The sequence below is a fragment of the Lutjanus erythropterus genome, chromosome 17 (assembly GCF_056507025.1).
Source record: "Lutjanus erythropterus isolate fLutEry1 chromosome 17, fLutEry1.hap2, whole genome shotgun sequence".
Lineage (NCBI taxonomy): Eukaryota > Metazoa > Chordata > Actinopteri > Lutjaniformes > Lutjanidae > Lutjanus > Lutjanus erythropterus.
The window spans coordinates 18,540,623-18,566,225 of record NC_139333.1 but is presented as its reverse complement, the minus strand read 5'-3'; the positions used below and the strand labels follow the sequence as shown (position 1 = coordinate 18,566,225).

The window sequence follows — 25,603 nt, the reverse complement described above, 5'->3', positions numbered from 1 at the left end:
ACATATTCAACTAAACAACCCCTCTGCCCCCGGAGGCAGAGAATGGCAGGTTAGGGCTTGCTTGCATTCAGTTATGTTGCCGAACCACTTGTTGCCACGACCCCATGTCTCAGCAATTAATAAATATTGCTGATGATAACCAATATGAATTATAAAGCCAATGTTGTAGTGGAGCAGAATTTTACTTACAAACTGTGAACTGCCCCTTTAAAAGTTTGCTGATTTCGTGAAGGTCGCAGCTTGACTGACCACAGATGCCTGGAATCATTCCAGTATACAAGATCTCCCACTACACACATACACCCACACATACGCACACATGCAGATGAGGAAAAACAAAATATTTATTAAAATATACCAGTTTTGACCTTGATAAAACACAGTCTCACATTGAAAAAGGAAAATATATCAGGCTAAATCTCTATCTGCTAAATATAAAATTTCAAAGATAAGTTTTTCCTGGAGTCAAAATAAAATGTTTTCTTGTGTTAATGCACAAAATTAATGCCAGCTGTTTAATATTATTGAAAAATGTGCAGTAAAGAATGGAGAAAATGAATTTCAGTGGTTCCAAAAATTTTAATCCTTATTGTCTAAGCAAATTTCCTTCAAATCCTTTTCTCCATCTTCATCTTCATCATCCAATGAACGTGAATTGATTGATTATTATCTCTTTCTGTGTACCTCTCCTTCTTTATGTCTTCCCTGTTTTTTCACATCTGCCAGCAGGAAAGTGCCCTCCTCAGCCCTGACTCAGATGGTTAGTGAGTGAGTGCATGTTGCTCACTCTCTCCTCCCCTTGCTTCTTTTCTTTTTTTTTCTTCTCTCAAGCTGTCTTACTCTCTCCCTCCTCCTCCTCCTCTTCTCTTACTCCCTCAATCTCTCTCTCCTTTTGATCACTTCGGTCCCTTGCTCCACTCCCTCTCCCTCTACTCCTACACCGCTCTGTCACTCACTCACACACTCATACACACAGCAGCTCTCCCTGGGCACCATCTCCACCATCCATCGGAGATCCTCAGTGTGTCTTTGCCAGGTGGACGCACTCCCCGCAGTCACCATTTCCACCCCGGAGAGTTCCACGGTGGCTGCGCAGCCCCTTCCCCGGCTGAGCATCGGGCGCAAGACCCTGGTGGCAGCTGCTGTGGGGGTCATGCTGGTCTTGGTTCTGGTGGTCCTCATCCCTGTGCTGGTCAGCTCTGTGGGCACAGGCGGCGTGGATGACACCGGCAGCCACTACGAGATGCTGGGCACCTGCCGCATGGTTTGTGACCCCTTCCCCAGCACGGGCACGGCGGGCACAGGTGTGCACCCCGGAATGGATACAGCAACCACAGGCCTACAGGTGGACAACGACGGGGACCTGAGCGATCACAGCATCGGCCCACCTCTGCCCACTTACAGCGCCCACGGCCCACAAGGCAAACCAGGACGCCCGGGCAAGCCTGGACCCCCAGGGCCACCTGGAGAGCCAGGCCCTCCAGGACCAAAGGGACCTCCGGGAGATGGTGTGGACATTGTACGGACAGGGATTCTAGGTTTAGGGGGTAAAGGCTCAGTCAGCACAACCACCTATAACACCACACCTCGAGTGGCATTTTACGCAGGACTACGAAACCCTCAAGAAGGTTACGATATTCTACGATTTGATGACGTGGTGACGAATATTGGTGGTAACTATGAGGGCGCAACAGGCAAGTTCACCTGTAAGATTCCTGGCACCTACTTTTTCATCTACAACGTGCTGATGAGGGGAGGAGATGGCACCAGCATGTGGGCTGACCTGATCAAGAATGGGCTGGTGGGTAACACTTTTAACTCTGCAGGTAGAAAATAGAGTAAAGACATCATTATCTGTATCTGTTGGACCAACTTTAACCATAAGTGGTTATAAAATGGTCTCAAATTATTACTGATGCCTCTATATGAACTCTATAAGCTAAAGGGTATTCTTGAGAAGATCGGTTATTTCTATGTAGTTGTCCTTAATGGCTGCCACCGGGTTGGGTTCACCCTGAAATCAGATGAAATGACCCATTTTTCCAGGCAAATTTACACTGAGATTTCTCAAACAATTTCTCAAAGTACAAAGAGTAGAAAATAGAGTCGAGAAGTCTCTGTATCTGTATTTGGATAGAAGATCAGAGGTCTCGTTAAACCAGTTGAATGTTGCATATTCTAAACTAATATTCATTGACAATGCATTTAATGTGCCTTCAAAGCATCAAATTGATTTAATGTTGGCATGTAATTAACTAGTTTTATGAACTGAGCCCTGCTACCACGACCCCTTTAACTCAGGGGTAGTGAGCAAAAAGAAACTAATTAAAAAAAAATGTCATAAATCAGAACAGATTCTGTTTTGCATCAGATATAGGAACTCTTTACAGTAAAGATAAAAAACGTCCTTCAGCTGAAGGAAATGGTCTTAAGTTGCAGTGATGCTGCATTCATGTTGCAGTTCACAGATTATACATATGTATTAATAATATAATATATTAAAACAATAACATTAAAATTGAGTGCTTATGTAAAAATGCACTTATGTGAATGTAAAAACTAGTATTCTTGATGTTACTGTGTTACATTTTGCAAATTGTTTTTTATCCCAACTAATAACAAGCAACTGTGGATAGAATAAATATATGTGCTTTCCCGAATAATTTATTCGGATCCGGGTGCATTCCTAGTAGAAAATTAACAATTACTGATATTATGAGCTCCCTGAATCACACACTGGGATGAACCCGCATCAAAATGCTCAGGCAACAGTGTAACCAGTGTGCTGGCAGTCTAAATTGAGTAGTCATGCATTCATGTGGATAGTGATTTTAGGTCTGTCTTGGTCTGGTGTTATAGTTCAGTATAATGACAATGCACAGTGGCACGCTGCCAGATTGTGTATCTTGTGCATATTACACATCCAATGATGTACACGTTGAAGTGAGTGGAAGGAGTGCAGCGCTATCTCAAGTCTGCACACATCAAAACACAGCCCGGGGTAGTGGCTAGTTCAAAGCTGGTGCCCTTTGAAATACAACAAACTTCATGGAGCCGTGATGTGCTAGTATGCGTTATCAGACTGCCTGTCAGGCCCAGGCGTTTCAATATCAAATCATGATATTTGCTCTGTTCATGGATAATTTTGTAATGTCTTTAAAGCCCCAGGTGATGACACTGATCAAACACCATGCAAATCTGAGCCTCGACATTTTCCTGCAAACATCTCAGCCGGACTGCAACAGGCTGTACAGAGAGTGGACACAATGACCCAAACACCTACACATTATAGTGCAATCCAGTACAATGGGCACATGGTAAATGTCATTTGTGAAGCTAATAGGGATCAATATTAATGGGGACTTTCCTTGAACTGAAGATTGAACTCTGTTTTTGATGTTTTACTAGGATGCTTTGCAAGATACACACTATGGTGTAGACCCCCTATCCCCAAACTGGGGTATATGTACCCCCAGGGGTTTGGATGTCTGAAGGGGTATGGGACTGTAAAAAGTTTGGAAAACAATGGTGTAGACTTTCCACCACATCTTCTCCATCCACCTGCATGAAAAAATAGACAAATGTAGCATTTATTGCAGGACTGTAGGTATTCATGTTTCCCTCCACCCCCTATATGTTCCTACAGTAAGCCTGCATTTTTGTAAATGTTTACAAGCAGGGATGTGCACAGACATTTCAGGAGGCAGTGGCTAAATTAAAAAAAAAAAGAAGGGCACCCCACCCTCCCCACTCCTAATCCTGATGTTAGTGTATATCTTAACATAAAACTTATTATGAAAAAATGTTTCATTTCAGTCAATATAATTTTTTTTTACTGACCTAGTTTTAGCAGAGACCAAAAGAAAAAAGGTTGAATTCAACCCCACCCCCCTTGGATTTCTTACGTAGCTGCTCAGCTGAATAACATTTGATTATCTGTATACACTACAATGTTCTCATTTTTCAAGTGCTCAGCAAGCATTTTGATTTTTCAAGATAACAAACAATATGATTTTAAAAAAGTTCCCCTTACCCCCTTTGGTGGCATTCAGTTTTTCCATGTTGGAGAGGACTTTGTTTTTATTATTATTAACAATTTCCACCATCTGAACTCATGTTCTCACTCTCACTCACCATATCTGTTTGTGTCACATGTCGATGATGCAACTGAATAACACACGTGTTAAATTATTGTCTGCTTGTGTGGCACTCAATGTACACTCCATTATCAAGGGATATGATAAACTGAGCCAGGGGAAATTCGTTATGTTTTAATGAAACGTTTTTTATTGCTATTGATGAAATGTCTATTGCAGATATATCTCACTATTGTTTTATTTCTCAGGCCAACAACATATCAAGTAGTTTGTCCAAACACACATACTTCACTTTTTGCCACAAAGAACAGAACTGTCCACTTACATTGTTCAAAATGCATTTAAAAAATAATTCGGATTAAAGAAATGGCAGTAAAAAGGGAATAATAAAATTAGCATTAGATTTACTAGTTCATAAAACTACTAACTTCTTTAACAAAAGAAAAAGAGAAAAATATACTTACTGGAGATATTTTAATCATGGTGATTCACTTGTTGGTGGTCTGTTGTGTTGTAAAGACTTCTTTGAGCTGCCTCCTCCAGCTCTTAACCTCTCTGCCTCTGTCTGCTTTCTTTCGAGGGCAATGACACTGTCAGATATGAAGTTTCATATATAGATCTACATTTTCTAAAGTTTACCACAGTCAGAAAATGTATCTAATACAGTCTCACACTGTTGTTTGAGCTCCAAGATGAAACATGATGAAACCATTAATAAATAGCTTCCTTAGTTAGTGTGGGCATGAATTCTTCTACATAAATTAAAGCATCACTAAATTTTTTGCCAAATCCAAACACACATTACCACAGTTCATGCTTACAGTTATATAACACTTATCACATAACCAAACACAAATACAGTCTCTGTGTGGTTAATGAGGGCCAATTAAGAACAAAACACTCATGTAAACTTGGCTTCAGGCAGACACACACCAACTACTGCTGATTTAATCACATACATAATGACACAAATTAATTTGTGTTTATTCACACATCAAGAAATTAAGAGAAAGGGTGCAGAGAAATGAATGAACAGCTTCAACAACAACAATATGCTCATTAATTAAGTATTTATTTTAACCAAAGTTGGGGTTAAGTACACTTCAAGTTTATCCCAATATTGCCGACACAAGTTTCAGTTTCTCACATTTACAACATAACAGTGTTCAAGTGTAGAGAAATAGATCATTTATTCAAGGTAACAGTGTGTTTCCTGCCAGCTGTTGCTGTAACTTCCACGGAAACACAGGATACATCAGAGAGTGAGGAAGGAAGTCGGTGCAGGTGAATAAACATAACGTAAATAAAACTAGTATTACCGCATCCATGAGCATAATTTCATGCCCGACAGATTTTCATCAGAATCGGCGGTTGTTAGAAAACGACACCCGTGATTCCACGCCACTTTGCGATGTCATCAAACTACACATTTTGTTATTGTTTTAATTTGAGAGATCCCTAGCGACAGAAATGAAGGTGGAGACAGGGAAGGAAGGAAGTTTATAATAATGGTGGGTTTCATTTGAACTGGGAAGTCATACATGCTTAGTTGGACATTTGAACTGGAACGCCCCCTGAAGTTGGATTCTTGACTCGGAAAGTTGGAGGAAGCTCACCAACCCTGACCTCAAAATCCAAGATGGCGGCTCTGTGGGTCCATAATAGTGGAAGCATACTTGCCAACTCTCCTGATTTTCCGAGGAAACTTCTGTTTTTCATTGTCCACTCCCAGATCCCTTCTGGGGTCTCAACTTCCTGTACTTCTCTGACACACTTTTTTCCTTTTCATTGTTACAACCTGTTCCTGGTACTGTACTGTATGAGCCCTATGACTCTAAAACTCCACTGTTTCCACTGTTTCCACCAAGACAACAATACAGTTATACATAAAATCATTTTGAGATACGCCAGAGAGAGGTGCTTGTTCACTGTATCCCACTCATCAGTGAGCGATAGACAGAAAGAGAAATGGACAGTAGTCTACTAAGACAAGGAAATACTTGAACAAATTTAAGACACTGAAAGGGGAATTCCTGTTTCTTATGGAAAATTTTAAAGGAAAGAGGCCCCCCACACCTCCTGCTTTGGTATTGAAATCCTCCCTAATTTTGAGGTCTCAAGGTTGGCAAACATGACTGTGGACACGCTGCTTTGGTGCCTTTAGGTGCAAAATACTTCATAGTGCATTGTTATCAAGTACAAAGCTTTTTTTTTTACGTGTTACACTGGAATGGAGTCAGCTTGGGTGTGACGTCACTCCCACTTCTGACGTAACAACAATAAGAAGAATAATAACAATAATATGATAATAAACTTTATTGGTACAGTGCTTTTCAATAATAAGTTACAAAATGCTTTACATGGTGGACCCAGCATTAAAACATTGCAAGAGTAGGGCAAGTAAAATCAGGCAGTTAAGACAATACAAAAATAAAGTTAAAATGGAATAAACCCCCAGTAATAACCATTAACAGCAATAACTAAATAGCTAACTATTGAGTGCACTCAGCAGATCCCAGCCAGGCAACATAAGGTGAAGCACCTACTGCAATGCCACCACAACTGCGAGATGCAACCAGAAGAGATTTGCAAATTTCCATCAACATTCCCATGACTTGACAAATATTGTCCTGTCCTAAAACAAGATTTCAAACTGAAGCAGTTGTTGATCACTCAGAGGTCCTTTAGCATATAGTCATGAATGTGTACAAAAAAAAAAAGGCTGATTGGTCCAGTAGTATTTGAGATTAGCTCTGGACAAGATACAGGTCCATTGATCATGGTGATCACACTTGGAAGTGGTTGCATGATCCCCACGAGGTATTATAGTAGCAATATAATAAACATTGTTCATACAGTACTTATCAATACAAAGTTACAAAGTTCGTTACATGGTATACCCAGCATTAAAACATCACAAGAGTGTGGCATGACAGTTAAAACAATACAAAAATTAACTACAAACATGGACTAAAAACCTTCCAACAATGAAGATAAATAGCAATAAGTTCAGGAGTTCAGGCTGTACTGCCCTCATGTCTCAGATATCAATCATCACGCTGTCATCTGTGGCTCCAACTCTCCTCTCAGACACTGCAGCCTCTGGATATACACTCTTGTACTCTGTTCACAGTAATTAGAACCTGTGCCACAGTCTGGTTGTAGCAGGGATTATACTTCTGTGGTTGGTTGGTGAAGTTGCAGCGTAACAGCTAACCTGGCAACTCAGACCATTACACATTAGCAAAAGCTTAGAGGGGATATGTCCCGCAGTCGCTCGCTGACTGTACATGCAAAGCAATTCCTAACACCCTCGGTAATTAGCCCGTGTTGACACAATGACACTTATATTTGGGAAAACATGGCATTTTCAGTGCTCCGCCCGGAAAAAGGTGGATGTGCTGCAAGTGTGGAACATGAGGCAAAGGGATAGTCTGTGCTGCCATCCTTCCTCAGAGGCAGACTGACTCAAGCATGACCCTTTCAGTTGAGTCATGAGAGAAAAACAAGATATTCACCACAGGGGACACACTTTACACCGACTCTCAAATTCACTCCACGCTTCTTGCAAATATTCCTTTCTTAAAATAAGACTCTTTTGGCCAACTCATACTTATAACAAATAAGTGTGGTCTCATGTCAAGTGACACAGCAACTCTTTTAATGCTTGTATGCATCAGATTAAGCATTTGTTTTAATCAGCTTCAGCAATGTTGTCTTAATGTTGTCCTTTGGGCAGGGTTGGTTCAGATTAATTTTGGGATGCAGTAAATAAAAATGACATGGCAATTTTAATCTAAATACTTCAAGTAATGCACCTTACACTAAAAAAAATGGAAGAAGCCACAGATATTCTTTTTTTCTCTCCTGAACATCTTGAAACTTTATGAATTATGAATTATAAAATAAATAATATTCACAAAAACAGTAGTGGTAAATGCTACACATGTACTGTGTGTATTCTACAACATGTGGGATGTTGTTTCTTTTGTGTAAATTTTTGTTGTTGCTGTTTCTTAATCACAGGTTGCACTGAAAACTTTACTCTTGTAACACAAGAGGAGCTCTTAAATGAAATGTTTATCTTGCTTTTTTCAGTGTAAATAAAAATGAATAAAAACTCCATTGCCCATAAACCATTAACAACGAAAAGTCACTATTAACAAAACTGGCAACCCGAGAGAAGTAACTTAGCCAATGTCAAACGAAGTTTTAGGTTAAAGTTAAAAGGATAGTTTTGATTGTTTGAAAAACTGCAGGGGCAAAACCAGTAATTTTACCTCACCGAACGCTGGAGTTGCTGCCTTTAATGAAGCCGCTGCCTCTCCCAGACAGAGGCAGCAGCAGGCCAGCAACTCCTGTGTTCTGTGAGGTAAAATTACTGAGTTTGCCTGTGGAGCTTGGTTGATTTGGAGAGCGATATTTAGCCTGGATAACAGCAGTTTCCTGTCTGAAAAGGCTGTCTGACAGCAAGGTAAAGCATTCAGAATATTCTAAATATAGGGTATACTTATACTGGTGTTGATTTTTTTTTAGGTAAAACTTTTCTTAAGTGGCTAAAATACCCGTTGATGCTGTCCACAGTAGTATTTTGCTTCGCTTCCATGCTAGGACTCCTGCTGTTTCTCCAAACTGTAGGCATGCTGATCAGCTGCTGATCTGATGACACTGACCATGGATCAGTACCTCATGCAACCACACTTAAAATAGTCCCTTTAAAGCTACTACCAGGAACATACATATTGTGTTGATTTTAAAAACCCCTGTGGACAAAAGCAGTTGTGTTTCCACTGCCATAACCTTACAATATTACGTCAAAAATAAAATAATCTAAAGAAGAATTTCCTCCTGCTTCTTTTCAGCTGGTTAAAGTAACTTTGGCTGGGGAAGTGTAAATATAGGCTCTTCCGGTTTGCACACCATAAATCAAGAACCGGACCTGGTGGCTGATGGTCTTGTTTGCTTATATACGTCATATAGAGGCATCAGTATGAAACTATGACTGTTTCATAACTAACTCCTTGTTTTATTAATGAATTCTAAAAAATCTTCAATGTCAATCTTTTCCTCAGCATTTACATTTCTTCACTTCATCTCTGCTTGTCTGCGTGTCATATTCCAGGTCAGGGCCAGCGCCATTGCCCAAGACCAGGACCAGAGTTATGACTACGCCAGCAACAGTGTCATCCTTCATTTGGACGCGGGCGATGAGGTTTTCATAAAACTGGATGGGGGCAAGGCTCACGGGGGCAACAGCAACAAATATAGCACCTTCTCAGGGTTCATCCTCTACGCCGACTGAAGACTGGGACAAGACGTGGGCTCAGAGGTGAAAGGTCGCAGCCAGAGGACATTCACTTCCTGACTTTCACTTTGCTCTCGCAGTAAGGTTGACGTTGCCCATAGCCATGGATCCAGCAGCCAGATTGTTTTTCCAGATGTGAAAGGTCAGCATTGATACGGCGATTATTCAGCCTGTGGATCTGTGGCTGTCGGTAACAGTCTGCCTCCTCATCCATACGTTCCATTGTATACAGGGTGCCTACGCCGCTATTCTGATGGACGCGAGCTATGTAACAGTGACAGTCACTGCCATGTGTCATGCTGAGGCGCAGTCACGATTCTGACGATGCAGAAGCCTCGCCATCATTTTTGAGCTGTCATTTCAAATCACAAGTCTGGAAATCCAACAGTTGTGGCGACTGCAGTGTTTGTACATGTGCTGTATTATGGGTAAAACTTTATTTCAAAGGGTGTGCATAAGACTATCATTACACTGTCATAACCATGTCCTGACACCTTTCATGAACAAGGAGTTTTTATGAATGTTTATAACTGTTGTAATTAAGTGTCATTCTCTTAATTATGTTACTTTTAATGCAAAGTTGACGTCTTTGTCATGACAACTTGACATTATCAAACTTAAAGAAACAGTTTAGTTTTAGTTTTGGACTGGTCATTAAGATGTCAGTAAATGTTATGAGGTCATTTGATTAAATGATCTATGTCAATATATATAACTGTTGTCATTAAGTGTCAATTCTATTGCAGAATTGACATTGTTTGAGACATCTTTGCTATGACAACTTGACATTAACAAAGACAAAAATGTCTGTCACACTTCAAAAAATGTGTAGCTTTATGTTGTGCACTTACATCGTACTGTTATATGTGATTGGTTTTGACGCTGGCCCTTCGTGAGACTGTCATAAGTGTGACATGAATATTTTCCTTAACCTTAGTACATTTTGGACTTATTATAAAGATGTCATTACATTTGATTATACTGTCAGATGTGTTTGTAGCAGTGTCATGAATAATTCCCTTGACTTCAAGTAAAGTAATACCATTTCGACTTGTCATAAGGATGTCATTAAATGATATAAGGTCATTTGATTAATTCATGAATTTCAAGTTGTTATAACAAAGACATCTTGAACAATTTGCATTGAAGATCACATAATTGACTGAATGATACTTAATGGCAACAGTCATAAAGAGTCCTGCATGTTCATGACATGGTTATGACAGTGTAATGACAGTCATATGCACACCCCTTAAAGTAAAGTGCTACCAATTTATGTTCTATTTTGTTTTCTCATGCTGTTTGTATAATGAAATGTTGCACTCTGATGACGGAGGAGATATTCTGAGATAATCTGTCCTAAAAAAGAAAAAAAGATAATTTGTCAAATACTGGACGCCAAAATGAGATTATGCTTGTGTTGAATGGCAGTGTCACAAAACGTATTGTGTCTCGGTGTGATGATTTGGAAAATCATGTCATATCAGCCCATTATATTTGGCATATTGTTAGTGTATAAATTGTACATTAGATATTAAATCTTGATGTCTGAACACAGTCAAAGTAGTGTACATACACCATATTGTGTGTCTATTGAAGAATATAGCTGTTGATAGATAGTTCTACAATTATAATATGTAATGTGCTCATTTGTAAAGATTAATTTATTTAATTCATGCATGCAACACCTGTTAAAATGTTCTATATGTTTCCACAAAAAATGAAGAGAAATTCAGTGATTTTAAACAAAGTTTAAATAGCTAAAAACAATGTGGGCTTAAGGAACATCTGTTGCTGTTGCTTTTACTTTTAATGTCAATGATTTTCATTAAAAATGTTTTTTTTTGCATTTCCTCACACATTATGTGGTTAATGTCACTCACAGAAGAGAAAAATGACTGGAGAGTACAAAGGAGAAAAATCTGCACACTATTTGGGTCCAAACATATAGATTAATTTTCATTCTTAGGATATTTTCTCAAAAGGCAGCAGCAAGATCCTTTTTCCTTTCCAAGATCTTCTCTTGTTATAGATTAAAAAGTTGCCTTTCAAGAGAATGTCCTAAAAAAGAGTATTAAAATGTTTATTTAGAGCTGAACAGTGTGCAGACTTCTCTCCATTAAAGTGACTCACCTCATCTACTTCCTGATCAGCTGTTCTGATCTCTCATTTTCCAGCGAAACCAGCGTTTAGTCCTGCAAATGTTACACACAAGAGAGCCACGCCAGCTCAGCGAGAGGCAATCAACGCAGAGATCATCACTGAGGGAAAAGGCAGAGGAAATCACAGCTGTGTTAAATGTCAAATGAAGCGAGAGATGATTGTGTTTCACAATCAAAGCAGAGATGTGTGTTTTTGCCTCTAATGGGTGTGGAGACGCTGAGATATAACGGGGAGAAAGTCAGGGGACGGGTGTTAGAACATATCATGACAAAGCTTAGATCAGTGTCGGAAAGTAATCCAGGCAAATTAGGCTCTGCTGTGACAGCGACACCAGTGTCAGAGACAAGGAAAAATAGCTTCCAGGGCTAAACTGTAAAAGCCAATATATTTTCTGTTTTCATAAGAGAGCTCACTTTGATATTGTGAAATTCTTTGGACATAATTCGCCTTTAACTTGAGCCACGTAGGGTCTAAAACTGTCTCTTATACACTTTGAAATACCAAGTTAAGAGTTCAAGAACAAAAGTTGTGACAGAGCAAAGAAGTATGGTCAGAAAGCCAAAGTAATGCCAAAGTAATGAGTACTTTGAATACTCACAGTATAAAAGTAAAAAGCAGCCCTCTGAAGAACATTTCGGCTGTCTGTCTGTGCAAAGCTAACTGAACCTCACCTTTTCCTCATGGTTGCATCTCTTGTTACATCTTGTACGTTGTTTTGATCTTGTTACATCTGTCTTGCATGATGTGTACTGATGGATAAACCAAGAAGTCGTCTTTTCTATGTGTTACTGTCTCATTCATTTAGTGAATGGAATTGGTCTTGATGTGGGAAAAGCAGTGAGCAAAATAAAAATAACTAGTAATTCCCCTGAAATGCATCATAGCTTAAGTAACATGCCCAAGGGTGCAGATCTGGGTAAGGATAGAAGGTAAATATCCCTAGCAGTAATTTTGATAATAATAAAAAAAATAATAACAGCTGTTGTCTATTGGTGTCTAGTCAATGTTAAATATTGATTCAATATTGTGCAAAGCACCTGCACTAATTATAGATGATTAGATTAAGTTTTGAAAAATTGTGCCCTCCCCCTCTTTATGGTTCATATTGGTACGTTCTACTGCCTACCTATAGCCACAGGTCTCTTTTTACACACATATGAATTCAGTGACTAGTGACAAATCTTGTGAGTTAAGGAGTAAAGAGAGAAATACACAAACCTATTATTTCATCATTTATTCCCATACATACATCTTAGTCATCACTCCTCTATCGTATCGTATCTGTGTGCACCTCAGGCAAGGAGACCACTGTGGGCAAGACTGAAAATACTGAAATTTAGCAGTTACTAGTTACTTCTCTCAAAATTAAATAAATTGCTTTAATAATTATTGCATGTGGAAGAAATTATTTTTTAAGGAAAGTAATTTCTGCATTGTCTAATGCTAAATGTCTGCTTCAATTCTCTTATTATGCACACACAGCTACATTAATTTAGTGTAGCAAACCAACTGAACCCCCCACTATAGCTCCAACTGGGACATATTTATTTTGTCTACCAACTGTGGCATGAGTCATCTACCATCCACTGAAAAACTGTCCAAAAATACATACTTAAGTAAATGTATACAGATACCTGAAAACTCAACTTAAGTACAGTAAGGAAGTATTTGTACTTAGTTACTTCCCTCTTCTGCAAAATGCAGATTTACTTATTCACTGAAGCTAATAGAACTGAATGTCAGCTTCCAAAATGCCACCTGAAGCTCAATTAAATTCAGCATTTTGTTGTGAGCTGCAAATTGGTGTAATAGTGTACAGCTGATTAAAATGACGGAAAGAGACTGCAGTGTGAGAACATGCAGTTGTCACACTCTGTGCAGAAGAAGAAGGCCAGGAAGCCCTGTGGTCTAAACTTAAGCTTGTCTTAAGACAGCAGAATTCCTCCAGACACAATTAAGACTGAGGGTCCGTGCCTAAGCAGAGGTCACCCGAGCCACGGGGCAGCTGAGCACTAGCACGGGCTGTTTTCTCCTTGCAGGGTGTATGAGCACATCGTCAAATTAGAGACTTCATGTCACAATGTCAAAGACAAATGCCCCGGGTCTGCGAGAAACAGCTTTCACTGCTGAAACCATTGGAACTGAACATTGCCTGAGAGTCTGCAACATCTGTACTTTTCCTCAAGTCCTCAGGGGAGAAACACAAAATCATTCTTATATATATATATAAAAAAAACACTTAAGAGCGCTGGAAGATTAAGGCAGAAATTCAACAGTATTTACCATTTCAAAATGTTATGAGTGAAGAGAGTGAAATGAGTTTGTGCTTCCCTTCTCTCCTAGAACATATAGTACTTTATACTCTTATACTGAGAGTTACAAAAGGGGTCTTCTTGAAAGGCTGAGGTTCTGTCAGAACTTTTTACTTCTGGAGAACCTTTCTTTTGAAGAAATAGTTTTTCAAGGATTGTTGAAAGCATGGGTGTTGAAAGATCATCCATCTCAAATATTCTGGGTTTTTTATACTGTTTCAAATGGTATTTTTAAATGTATCTGGATTAATCCCTTCATTGTACTTTTGTTCTGCCATAGTTCAGAACTTTCTACTCATTTAAAGTTTTTTTGGTCAAAATGGTGGATGACCACAATCTGCACTTTATGGGGTTCAATATGGTTTTTTTTTTTTTTTTTTTTGGCTCATCTGAAGAATACTATATGGTTCTGCGTAGAACTCTCAGAAGACAAGAGGGTTCTAAACCCTGACACCCTGTAGAACCCCGAGTTGGTTCTAGATGAACCCCTTTGAACATAAAAGGGTTCTCAGTAGAACTCTGTGGGCTCAAGATGAAACCCTTGGAATAAGAAAGAGTTATCGGTAGAACCCCCTAACTTGGTTTTAGATGAAACCCTTGAAATACAGGGTACTTAGAAGAACCCCCTGGGTGGATTCTAGATTAAACCATTGGAATATAAAAGGGTGGTCAGTAGAACCCCCGTGGGTGGGTTTGAGATAAAACCCTTGGAATATGAAAGGGTTCTAAGAGTAACCGTTGTCGCTACCCTTCAAAATTAGAGAGGTTGAGGATAGAAGCCCCAGAGAGGATTCTGGGTGGAGGGGTTCTCTGTAGAACGTGCGTACATCCTTTTACAGAGGGTTCTGGGTATAACCCTTCTTAAATCACATATGCACTAAATACCCCAAATGTTCCACATACTATTGTATACGTATCTTTTCAGATGCACTGGTCACTTCCTGAGAGCCTTCTTGCCTGTTGGAGATTCGTAACCAGGGTAACCAGTCTAGTGTTGAGTGTGTGCAAAGTATGCACCTCACATACTACTAGTTTCATACTGAGGTTAAAAAAAATCTCACACACTGTTTCAGCATACTAAATAGCATGTTAGTATGGAACTTTGGACGCAGCTCTTGTGTTGGGTTGTGAAAGACCTTTATCAAAGGTTCTACCAGGAACTAAAAAGTGTTCTCCTATGGGGACAAGCCAAAGAAAAATATATGGATCCAGGTTGCACCTTTGTTTCTAAAGTATAGTGGTACCATCACGTTTGCAAATAATACTAATTATTGCATCACACTGCATAGATAAAAAGGAACCCCTTATTTAGCCATCCACCCATCCTTTTTTGAGTCGTTTATCGAGGTCACAGTCACACTAACAACAGGGGTAAACCCAAAACCATCTGAGGACACCTCTGTGTAAAAAAAAATTCTCTTGGCAGGTGCCGCCTTTGCCTCATCCTGCAAAACTGGGTGATCTGCGCTCAAGCTATTGTGCATGTGTAAACGACACAAACCCCTCCTCGGGGGTGTGTGGTTTTGATGGTGACTTAAGCTGCACAACCTCCCCAACAGGACACTCTGGGGCCGGTGTTTTTTTAATTTGTGATGAAACAGCATCTGGACCGTACGTGGCGCTTGAACCTTTGACTCACATTTCATCTCATGTCCTCGCTGACTTTAAGCAGGTCCAGGGTTTGAAGATAAGTATTCCTCTGAGAAGTGCTGTAAGCTGCTTTTTGTTGACGTAAGCTTCGTCTCTCTTGGACGCGGCTGTGGGGATATTTTGAGATTTTCTACTGTACCTCTTTTCATCGCGTATAAGTAGAGGGATTTGAAAGATTACGACTCTACTGCAGACTTGTTTTAATTTAGGTAATCTCCGGCATATATGCAAACGTAACTGAAGGAAATTTTGATTCATTCACTCCCACCCATTCCCTATCAGTAAACTGAGATGGCTCCAGCTTGACATTTGCAGGGGCCAATTGGTGAGGCGTGAGGCTTATCAGGCTACAGCAGGGTGCGCGTGCGTGTTTGTGGGTCCGTGTGTGTGTGAGTGTTTGGGTCAGTGTTTGGGTCAGCGTGCATGTGTGTCCATGCATGTGTCTTTAGTCTAAATGAGACAGGAGGATGCGAGGCTCGGAGAGAGAGAGCACCTCCTCTGAAATGTCTGAAGTGACGTTAATGAGCCCTTGGTGTTGTTATCTTGAGCGTCCCTACTTAACTCACCAGGGGATATCCAGATTAGAGATAGATGCTTTAATTGTCGAGCTTAATTGCCCTTTGTGCTCATGTACATTTCCTCCCACCAGATGTACTATCACCTTCCCACACTTACATGCACAAATGGTTTTGTGAGTGTGCACCTAAGAAGATGTCTTAACATAAAGACTACAAATGCACACAGTGGACAAAACAGAAAACATGAGTCTACAGCCATGCTAGCATTTCTATGTGGCTGCACTGTGAGCGGTGCTTTGCTAACATGCTCACGATAATACTAGCATGCTGATGTTTAGCATCTCTCATTAATCTTGCAGGCATTTAGTAAGCAGAGGTGTCACATAAAAACTATGGGAAAAGACGTGTGATGTGAAGTGGGATCATGGGAGGTGATGTCTTCACTTTTAAACGAAAACAATAGCTGGCAAAAATCTGTCTTTCATGTTCATGGGCATAGTAATTTTAAAGTTTTTTTTCATAACATTTATTCATGTGTGCTGACCTCCTTCCTCACTCTCTGATATATCTGACATAAGCCCTGTTTTCTCAGAAAGTACAGCAATAACCTACTGGCTAACAATGGCTGGGAGGAAATGCACCATTAATCTGAATACATTATGAACGTCTTTGGAAAAATTTGGGATAATGTCAGTACACAACTCAACAAAATATATAATGTATTTCTGCTGTTTTAGACATTTTAACGCAGAAATGTTATATATTGTAGCTTTAATATCAATGACCCATGACTTCACTTGGACTTGAGCCTTTTGACGTTAACGGTATCTATTCCGAGTGAGTTGACACTTAATTCTCCACGATCCCCGGATCCATTTTTGTTTGAACAGAGAGCAAAAACATTTTCAGTTCCAGGTTCACAAGATGAAAGAGAGAGAAGGAGGGAGGATAAACAGCTACAGCATCTGAGCTGAACAGAGCAGCATACCATAGTATTTTAATTGGCAAAATGAATTCACATATCATAGCTTTGTTATTGTTTATTCTGCAAATTGGCAAAGAACAGGTCCGTGAGCAATTTTGGGTTCTGACCTTACATTTGGGAAATGCTGCGCTAGAGGAACACTCAGGGGACTAGGCTTCATCTTCTGTTTGTACAAAGTTTCGTGGCAGTCCTTTAAGTATTCTGAGATATTTAAGTCTGGACCAAAGAGGTGGACCAACCGATAGACGGGCATCGCCATCCCCAGAGCTGTGCCACTAGCAGGGCTTAAAATCGGTGTCTCCTCAACACTGTCTGGCAGTCAATAACGACTGACATCGAACAGAATCTTTCCAGCTGCTCTGCTCCTCTTCAGACCTGTTATCTCAAGGGTCACCAAACAAGCCTGTCTATATCACCTTGAATACTAAAAATACACCGTAAGTGTTACGTGTACACGAGCTGAACTCATCCTTCAGGCTACAATCTGAAATACAGCCTACATCTTGCACCTCTCTGAAATATTTGCTGACTATAATATCAAAAGTCTGCAAGATGATGCTCATTATTTTCAGATTTGTGTACTGTATGTTAACAGATGCAATATTTTCTACAACATCCTGTCAACAGTCCTGCCTGCATCAGGAGGTCTGTGCTCACACTGAAACCTGGCACACAGTATGTCCTCAAAATCTCAATGATTACAATAAAAGGCATGATTACGAGAGGCTAGCAGGTAGTGATTGATCTCTGTGAGACCTTAAATCTCGCTTGTATTGTGAAAAGGACAATGCTCTCATCAGTTTCTGCTGCTTTCTCATCGGTTGTCGCTCAGATTTTGTGGCAGAACGGTCAGGAAAGCCAGAGGGGAAACCTGTTTGTGATAAGCTGTCCTAGAACAGTTAAAGTTATACTGCTAATGCTTAAGAGCTGATTTGATATGATTCACCAGATAATTACATAACATATAAAAACCCTGAGTGTTTTTGTAAATACTGAGTTACAAACCGTGTGGCAGAGTACATGGAAACAAAACTGAAGTTTTCTGTTAACAATATTGATATTCTGTACCCTATTGCCATTAACCTGTTTACTTTTTGATCCTTATTGTGAACATTTTGGCAGGTTGCATATTTTGGATTTATGCTCTACCATTAACCAGTTTATAGTTGTGACATGTAGCTAATGTGCTAATGTGTTTACATTTCTGGCATTGTGTTCATTTGGCCTTTGTAGCTCAATGATAATCTTTTATTGTTCATATGTTGTGTTATTTGCATCATGCCAAAGAGTGTGATACACATTCCAGTCCCCTGTAGTTTTCATCCCTAGTTTGGTGAGGTTTAGGCACCAAAACTAACCATCTATCAGTCCTGACTTCTTCCCTGTCACTTTTTATACTACATTTATATTTCACTCCCATTATTATCGCCCCCTGCTGGTACTGCACTTTCATACATGCATGTACGTTTCACATCTAGGTGAGGCAAAAGATTATGATGTCACAGTGGAGTTGACCTTTGACCTTTTGAATATAAAATGTCATCACCTTATCATTTTATCCTATTAGATATTAGTGTGTAATTTTGTCATAACTAGCGTGTGAAATCTGGAGTTACAGCCAAAAATGTCTGCCCTTTGACCACCAACATCTAATCATTTCATCCTTGAGTCCATGTGGACGCTTAAACCGATTTCGAAGAAATTCCTTTAAATGTTCCTGAGGTATCACCTTCGCAAGAACAGGACAGACATGATGTAACACCGAACTTGACCTTTGACCTCTGGCCACCAAAATCTAATCAGTTCATCCTTGAGTCCAAGTGGTCATTCACGCCGAGTCTGAAGAAATTCCCTCAAGGTGTTCTTGAGATATTGCATTCACAAGAATGTAAAAGCCTGAAAACATTATACCTGTGTTCCTGGAGACAGTTAAAAAAAAAAGGTTTTTCAAGGCTTTTCAGGCTTTTCAACCACAGAGGTCAGCATACAGTCATGAACGTGCATAACAAAATTAGGCAGATTGATCCAGTAGTTATCAAGATTAGCTCCAGTTTAGATTAGCTCAAGATGCATGCATGCACACACTCATACTGTAGTAGAGCATGTACGACAAATATACAGTACATTTGCAAAATCAGTGCATCTTGTGTTATAGAAGATCATATATGCATGAGTACGTTACCACTTGTCCTAGCACTCCTTGGTAGAACATGACAACATGCATCCCCCACTTTCCTCCCCATCATCATGCCTGATCTGGGGACTGTCCAGTGTGTCAGTGACTCAATACCAACGTCCTTGTTCCCTCATGGCCCTGACTGAGCCGGGGCTAACACGTAGGGACAGGTTGAGTCATGTGGCCGGGGACGCTCCGCTGGCGTGTTGCCTGTCTCTTCACCTCACCGCGGTTTCGTGGATGCAGCCTGACAACGGGCTACGGAGGCGCTGCGAGTGCCCCTTCCTCAGCGTGACACCAGATGCCAGAGTTCAAGAACAGTACAGTGGTTACAGTTGTTCAGGCCACTATATTCTACCCGCTGGTGTCGAGCCGCATTTATGACCTGTTGTGCTGAAGGAGAGCGGGAACGGCAGCGAGTTTTTCATCTTTGCTCTTTTTCTCGCTTTCTGCTTTGTCGAAATAATCAAAACCTAAATAAACATTTCGTCAGAGAGAAGTGGTCGTCAACTGGCAGTAATTCTCAAATTCTCATGTTAAATGTGGATTCAAAAGACTAATCCACCCTACACTCTTGGAAAAAAGGGTTCCAAAAGGGTTCTTTAAGAGGGGTTGAGGCTCTACCCAGGACCGTTTGCTTGTGAAGAACCCATCTTTGAAGAAAGGGTTTGTCAAGGGTTCTATGTAAGACTAAGTCCAGAGAACCCTTTGTGGAAGAAAGAGTCTTTCAAGAATTGTTAAAATCCTTGAAGAACTCTTTCATCAAGGGTTCTCTGTACCATAATATAAAAATGTTCTCTGTAGAACCCCCTGAGTGTGTTCTAGATAAAACCTTTAAAATATAAAAAGGTTCTCTGTACAACCCCTGAGTGTGTTCTAGATAAAACCTTTAAAATATAAAAAGGTTCTCAGTAGAACCCCCGATGTGAATTCCAGAAAAAACCCTTGTAGTATAAAAAAAAGGTCTCTGTAGAACCCCTGGGTGGGTTCTAGATAAAGATTCTCCATAGAACCAAGATAAAATATAAAAAGGTTATTGGTAAAACCCCCTGAGTTCATTCTAGATAAAACCCTTGGAATATAAAAAGGTTCTTCCTAGAACCCCCAAGTGGGGTTTAGATAAAACCCTTTAACTATAAAAACGTTCTTGAGTATGTTCTAGAAAAAACCCTTGGAATACAAAAAGGATTCTCAGTAGATCCACCTGAATGGGTTCTAGATAAAACCCTTGGTAGAACCCCCTGGGTGTCCCTTGTTCGAACCCCTAGAAGGTATGAAGGTTCTGGATAGAACCCCCACACGTGTGTGGTCTGGGGGTTTTGTGTGAAACCTTTCACAGATGTCTTTGATGTCTAAAACACTGCAGGAGATGCAGCGTTTGATGAGTTTTGTGTTTTTAATAGCATAACATTTTCTCTGTACTCATCTGTTTTTCTTATTCACTGTTGCTTCAATCAAATGTTTCCCAGAAAGACCTTTTGTCAACCGAGAGATGAAACTCCCCTCTGTGTGCTCGTTGAATCAACAAGAAGACAGCTATAATAATTGTGATCGTCTTGTCAAAGCAAGTTTTTTTTTTCAGTCATGAAAAAGTGACAGTAAGAACAATGTGAAACCTTAGCAGTTATATATATATACATATAAGCTGTCACACTAAGCAGATGACAAATCCATAAATGTGGGCAGTGTGGATGCTTCATATTCAGCAAGGTCAACCGTTTCTACACCTCTTCGATATGGATTTTTTCACTGTGTGATTTTTATTTTCTGTGCAATTGGTGAGTCTCAAAGAAGCTCTTGTGTTCAGAGCGACTGAAACAAACATTTTCACCACTGACGTCTTGACAAACATGCAAAACATTGCAGCCACGCAGGAAACTGGTGGATGTTTTTGTCGTCTATTGCACTTAAAATCAATACCTGTTTTTAGTCATGTTAGCAGCTCTAGTGGACGGCACTATTGCTCAGTAGTAGTACTTTGGTAAAAATCTGCCATGAAATCTGGTCATTTCTTTTCCACTACATTTATTTGACAGCTATAATTACTTTTCATACAAAACGTATGATCAGTTTACTAAAATGATGCACTGTATCTTTCTTATCAAGTCATTTTAGTCTGTAAATTAGTCTGTCCTCACAATGTTATTTTCTTAGAAAAAGTGATTCAAACCTTTAAAGAGTTTTCAGTGCAAATCAGCTTCTTTCACTAATTCGATTAAGCATAGTTCAGTAACTTTTTAAATCATTCTAATGCCACAATCTGCTTGTTCTTTCGTTATTGTGCCTTTTCTAGAACATTTCAAACAAGTTGATTTAAAAACAGGTTGAAAAGTTCTCATAGCATTGTAACAGAAGAATTTTAGGATTCAGCTGTAGACAGACATGTCTTTGTAAGACTGAAATTTTAAAGTGCTGCTCACAGTATTGCACACTGTGATGTGCCATAAGAATTGTAAATGAACTGGTAATGTGTGAGGTTAAGAACTCACTTGGTATATTTTTGGTTTATAGCTGTTAAACAATTCTGTTAGTCCTACGCAGATGTTTTATCTCTCTTGCTGTTTAGGTCTTTGCTCTGGTTAAAGTTGGGCGCAGCAAAGTTCACGTACCAGAAAGACCCATAAAGGTGTAAATTTTTCTATCCTAACAGGGGCTTAAAAACAGGACGATGAGGGAAATCAAACACAGCCCGTACACGCAGACAGTCCATGGATGGATTACTGAACAGGCCTACCAGGCACAGGCCCAGGGACCCAAGGGGTCAGAGGGCCCACTGGGTTTCACCAGCAAAATGTCACTGAAAGAAACGCAAAATGACTACAAAGAAATGGAACGTGCCCACGAAGACATGCAAAATAGCACAAAATGACTACAAAGAGATGCACAACAACCACAAAGACACAAAAAGACCACAGAGTGATATAAAACAGCCACAGAAAGACACAAAAGGACTACAAAGGTATGCAAAATGACTACAAAAAGAGGCCAAATTACTACAAAGAGACACAAAATTATTACAAAGAGATGCAAAGACTACAGAGAGATGCAAAACAACCACAAAACAACCACAAAGAAACAAAGTGACCACAGAGAGATGCAAAATAACTACAAAAAGATGCAAGGTGACCACAAAGAGAGGTAAAACGATGACAAAGAAAAAAAAATGTCTGAAATGTCTTGCTCCTGTGTAGAAGTTTTTAAAAAAACAAAAAAACAAAAAAAAACATGTCTCATAATTGTCTCATAATCCATCGATGCCCCACACAGTCCTCAGAGAAAGTCTGGTTAGTCAAATAAGTTAGAGGGAAAAAAAAAGAAACAAAAAAGAAAAAAAAGAAAAAAAAAGTGTAGGGACTTTTCTCACGTACATAAACACTAAACTGTGAAGGTCTTGTTTTAATTGATAATTCACTAAAATGGCACGAATGAATTGCTTTTAACAACCCCTGATGAATACTGAAAGCCTGCTACCCTCTGGGATGGCACGTACGTTCAACGCGGTGATAAAAAATTAGCCCCTTGAGTAAACAATTCAAAACTCCAAACAAGCCTGATTAATGCAATAGTTACCAAAAATTAATCCAGGCTGTCAATTATCCTGAGTTGGGTCTGAGTTTGGTGCAAAGCTGTTTATTTTGTTTGCCTTTGCACAAGCTGTTTTACCTTCCCTGACGGCAGTAGGCGGAGGAAATGATGAAAAACCACTCAGACAGGAGATTCCAAAATGTCGACACACTGTGGTGCCGTGGGCCAACTCTCTGAACATGATGGTGAGATTATAGAAGTCTTTACCCCCTGCCATCAGAAAATTATTTGCACTGCTCCCGGAGAGGACCCGCAACACACAATAAAGCGGCGGGTTGTGCCTGCATCCATGCACTTTTACAAAGTGTAACAAGGCAACTTAAGACTTTCACCTTTTAGCTTGACACCTTCAGAATTAAACCCAATTTATATTCAGACTGAGAGTTCGCCACCGCTCTCCGCCTGGGGCGTTCACACTCGCTGGTACAGATATAGTCTTCCTTCCATGCTCTGCATCTGGCCTCTGTCTGTGTCTGAGGAAGAGACTGAGAAAAGGCAACACTTGAAAATCTCTGCTGAACAGCTGGCTGCCCAGTAAAGCATGTTACCCCCTGGATCACGGCAGAGCCAAAAAAGGAACCTAAGAATAGACAATATTCTTCATAATGGCTCTGAAAGACGGGAAAACCTCGTCGATTACGTTACAGTGCAATTGTATGCATTATGTATGTGCTTTTTTGCATGTACGCGAAAGATAACGTTGTGTTTGTGGCTGTGATCCTGAGGATTACATATGTATCCAAATGTGTAGCCATGCAGCCTTGGTTGACTGCCCCCCGCCCACCACAGCCACGAGTCACTTTGCATTAATTCTGCAGTGGCTTGACAAAAACAAGGAGCAGACCAGTAGGGGCTTTAGACAGAGCCAAGTGAGCCACACAGGCTAGTGGGACCTCAGTGCCAGGATGATGTCACCGCGGCCGCCCGTGGGCCTGAATTTTCATGCCTAAGCTCTAATGTGGACGAGAGCAAGGACATCACAACTGACCATTAATATAAGTTCATTATGTTCTCCTCATGAAGTCCTGTCACCGACACGTTTTCCTGAAGGATCTAATTACATGGATGTCTTCTGCCAAGAATATTTGGTGGGAAGTTGTTGCATTTCAATACAGCCAATGTGATTTATATTCATTATCATGGAGGCTGGAGCTGCAAATGTTTTAATATATGAATAACAATTATATTCATATATGATATATATTAATATGACTATTTCGGGGGTGATTTTTAAGCAATAATGGCAGACCTTTGCTGGCTCCAACTTCCCAAATGGAAAAACAATCAGTTAATCAATAAAATAATCAACAGATTAAGCAAAGCTGAAAATAACTGTTAGTTGCAGCCTCTGATCTCACACCTGATAGGTTTACATCTCAAGAGGAGTCCTACTCAGCCTGTGAACAGTTGTATGTCTTATTTGGCTCTGAAGGGAGCGCTCTAAAGTCTAATGTCACAGTGATGTCATCAGTTTCATCCTGGACTGAGCTTGACTTGTAGTTTTTAACAGAATTATATTACATTACACGCTGGCGGTTTGGGTAGTAGTGAACTACATGTAATAAGAACCAGGAGAGTAACTACATTTTGCAGGAGCCTGCTGGTAGTTTAACTACATTCTGCTTACATTTATGGGTCTTTTTTGCAATAAACTCAGCTGAGTGACATTTTTGTTTGGCACACAACTGTTTTATGTTATATGTTGTTATAATTCTGCATTACTTGTAATTTATCTTCTTTTAAAAAGTAGTGAACCAAACTAGATTTCTGATCTGCTGTAGCTCAGCCTCCTCCGGTGTGAAATAACCGGTAGATTGCTAAGCTATGCTTTCAAAGTAGCTCCCCCAACACTGGGAGTTTGAAACATGTCATTTATATTATAAGGCAGGGATAGTCTAACAAAAATGACACTACTAAGTTGCATTATGGAAGATGTTTTTAGTTTGACCCACACAAGTCAGGATATATCTGCCTCTTGACCAGTTCCTTTTAAATATAAATCTGTCTCTATTAAGTTGCTCCATTAAATGAAGGTCCAACACTGAATTATTCTTTTAACACTCTTTAAAGGTCCAGTGAAGGATTTAATGGCATCTAGTGGTGAGGTTGTAGATTGCAACCACCTGATTTGTCCTCCCCTCACTCTCCTCTTTCGAGTGTGTAAGAATGGTCCTCCGTGGAAGAGGAACTATGCCCTCTGTAGATATGAACGGCTCCTTCCAAGGTAACAACAATTCTTATTTTCAGGTGATTAGACACTATTGAAAACATACTTATGATTAATCTTACACACTGGACCTTTAATTTCACCAGTAACTGCTGAATATCTTTAAAAAAGGAGACCGAAGTTGTAGATCAGACATGTTTTAAACCTTAAAATTAGATCTACTCCTCCCTTATTAAGGGAGGGTGTTTTTTACTTAAATAAAAAGTTGAACTACTAGAATCCTACATCACTGTGAAGTCAATATTCAGTGTAAGTGTACTGGAGAGTTCAAGTTTCGAGGTCACACTAGTTGAAGTTGCATATTGGACAACGACTGGCTTCCAAATTAGTTGTAATGTCTGACAATCCTGCTTGTGCACGTTTGTGCTAAACTCCGATTTAAAGTGAGCAGAGGCAAAGTCTCCCCTTCATCTGATGAATCTGAAAACAGCTTTCTAGTATCAAACTGCAGATTCATCGTTCACACAGTGAAGTTCAAACATCCAGGTGAAGTAACAATAAGACAAACACATGTGTAAGTGGAAAAAAAGGACACCATCTGACAGTTGTTACTTTAAAACAGTAGTATTGGATAATTTATATTTC

At 39.8% G+C, this 25,603-nt stretch overlaps 1 protein-coding gene across 1 annotated transcript; it reads left to right on the top strand.

Moving 5' to 3' along the window:
* Positions 1-1,012: 1,012 nt before the first annotated feature.
* Positions 1,013-10,332, top strand: LOC146312091 (C1q-related factor-like). Its single transcript, XM_084740611.1, has 2 exons — positions 1,013-1,801; positions 9,220-10,332. Exons 1-2 carry the CDS (start codon positions 1,154-1,156, stop codon positions 9,397-9,399), a joined length of 828 nt encoding a protein of 275 aa, XP_084596737.1. The 5' UTR covers positions 1,013-1,153; the 3' UTR covers positions 9,400-10,332.
* The last annotated feature ends 15,271 nt before the right edge of the window (positions 10,333-25,603 follow it).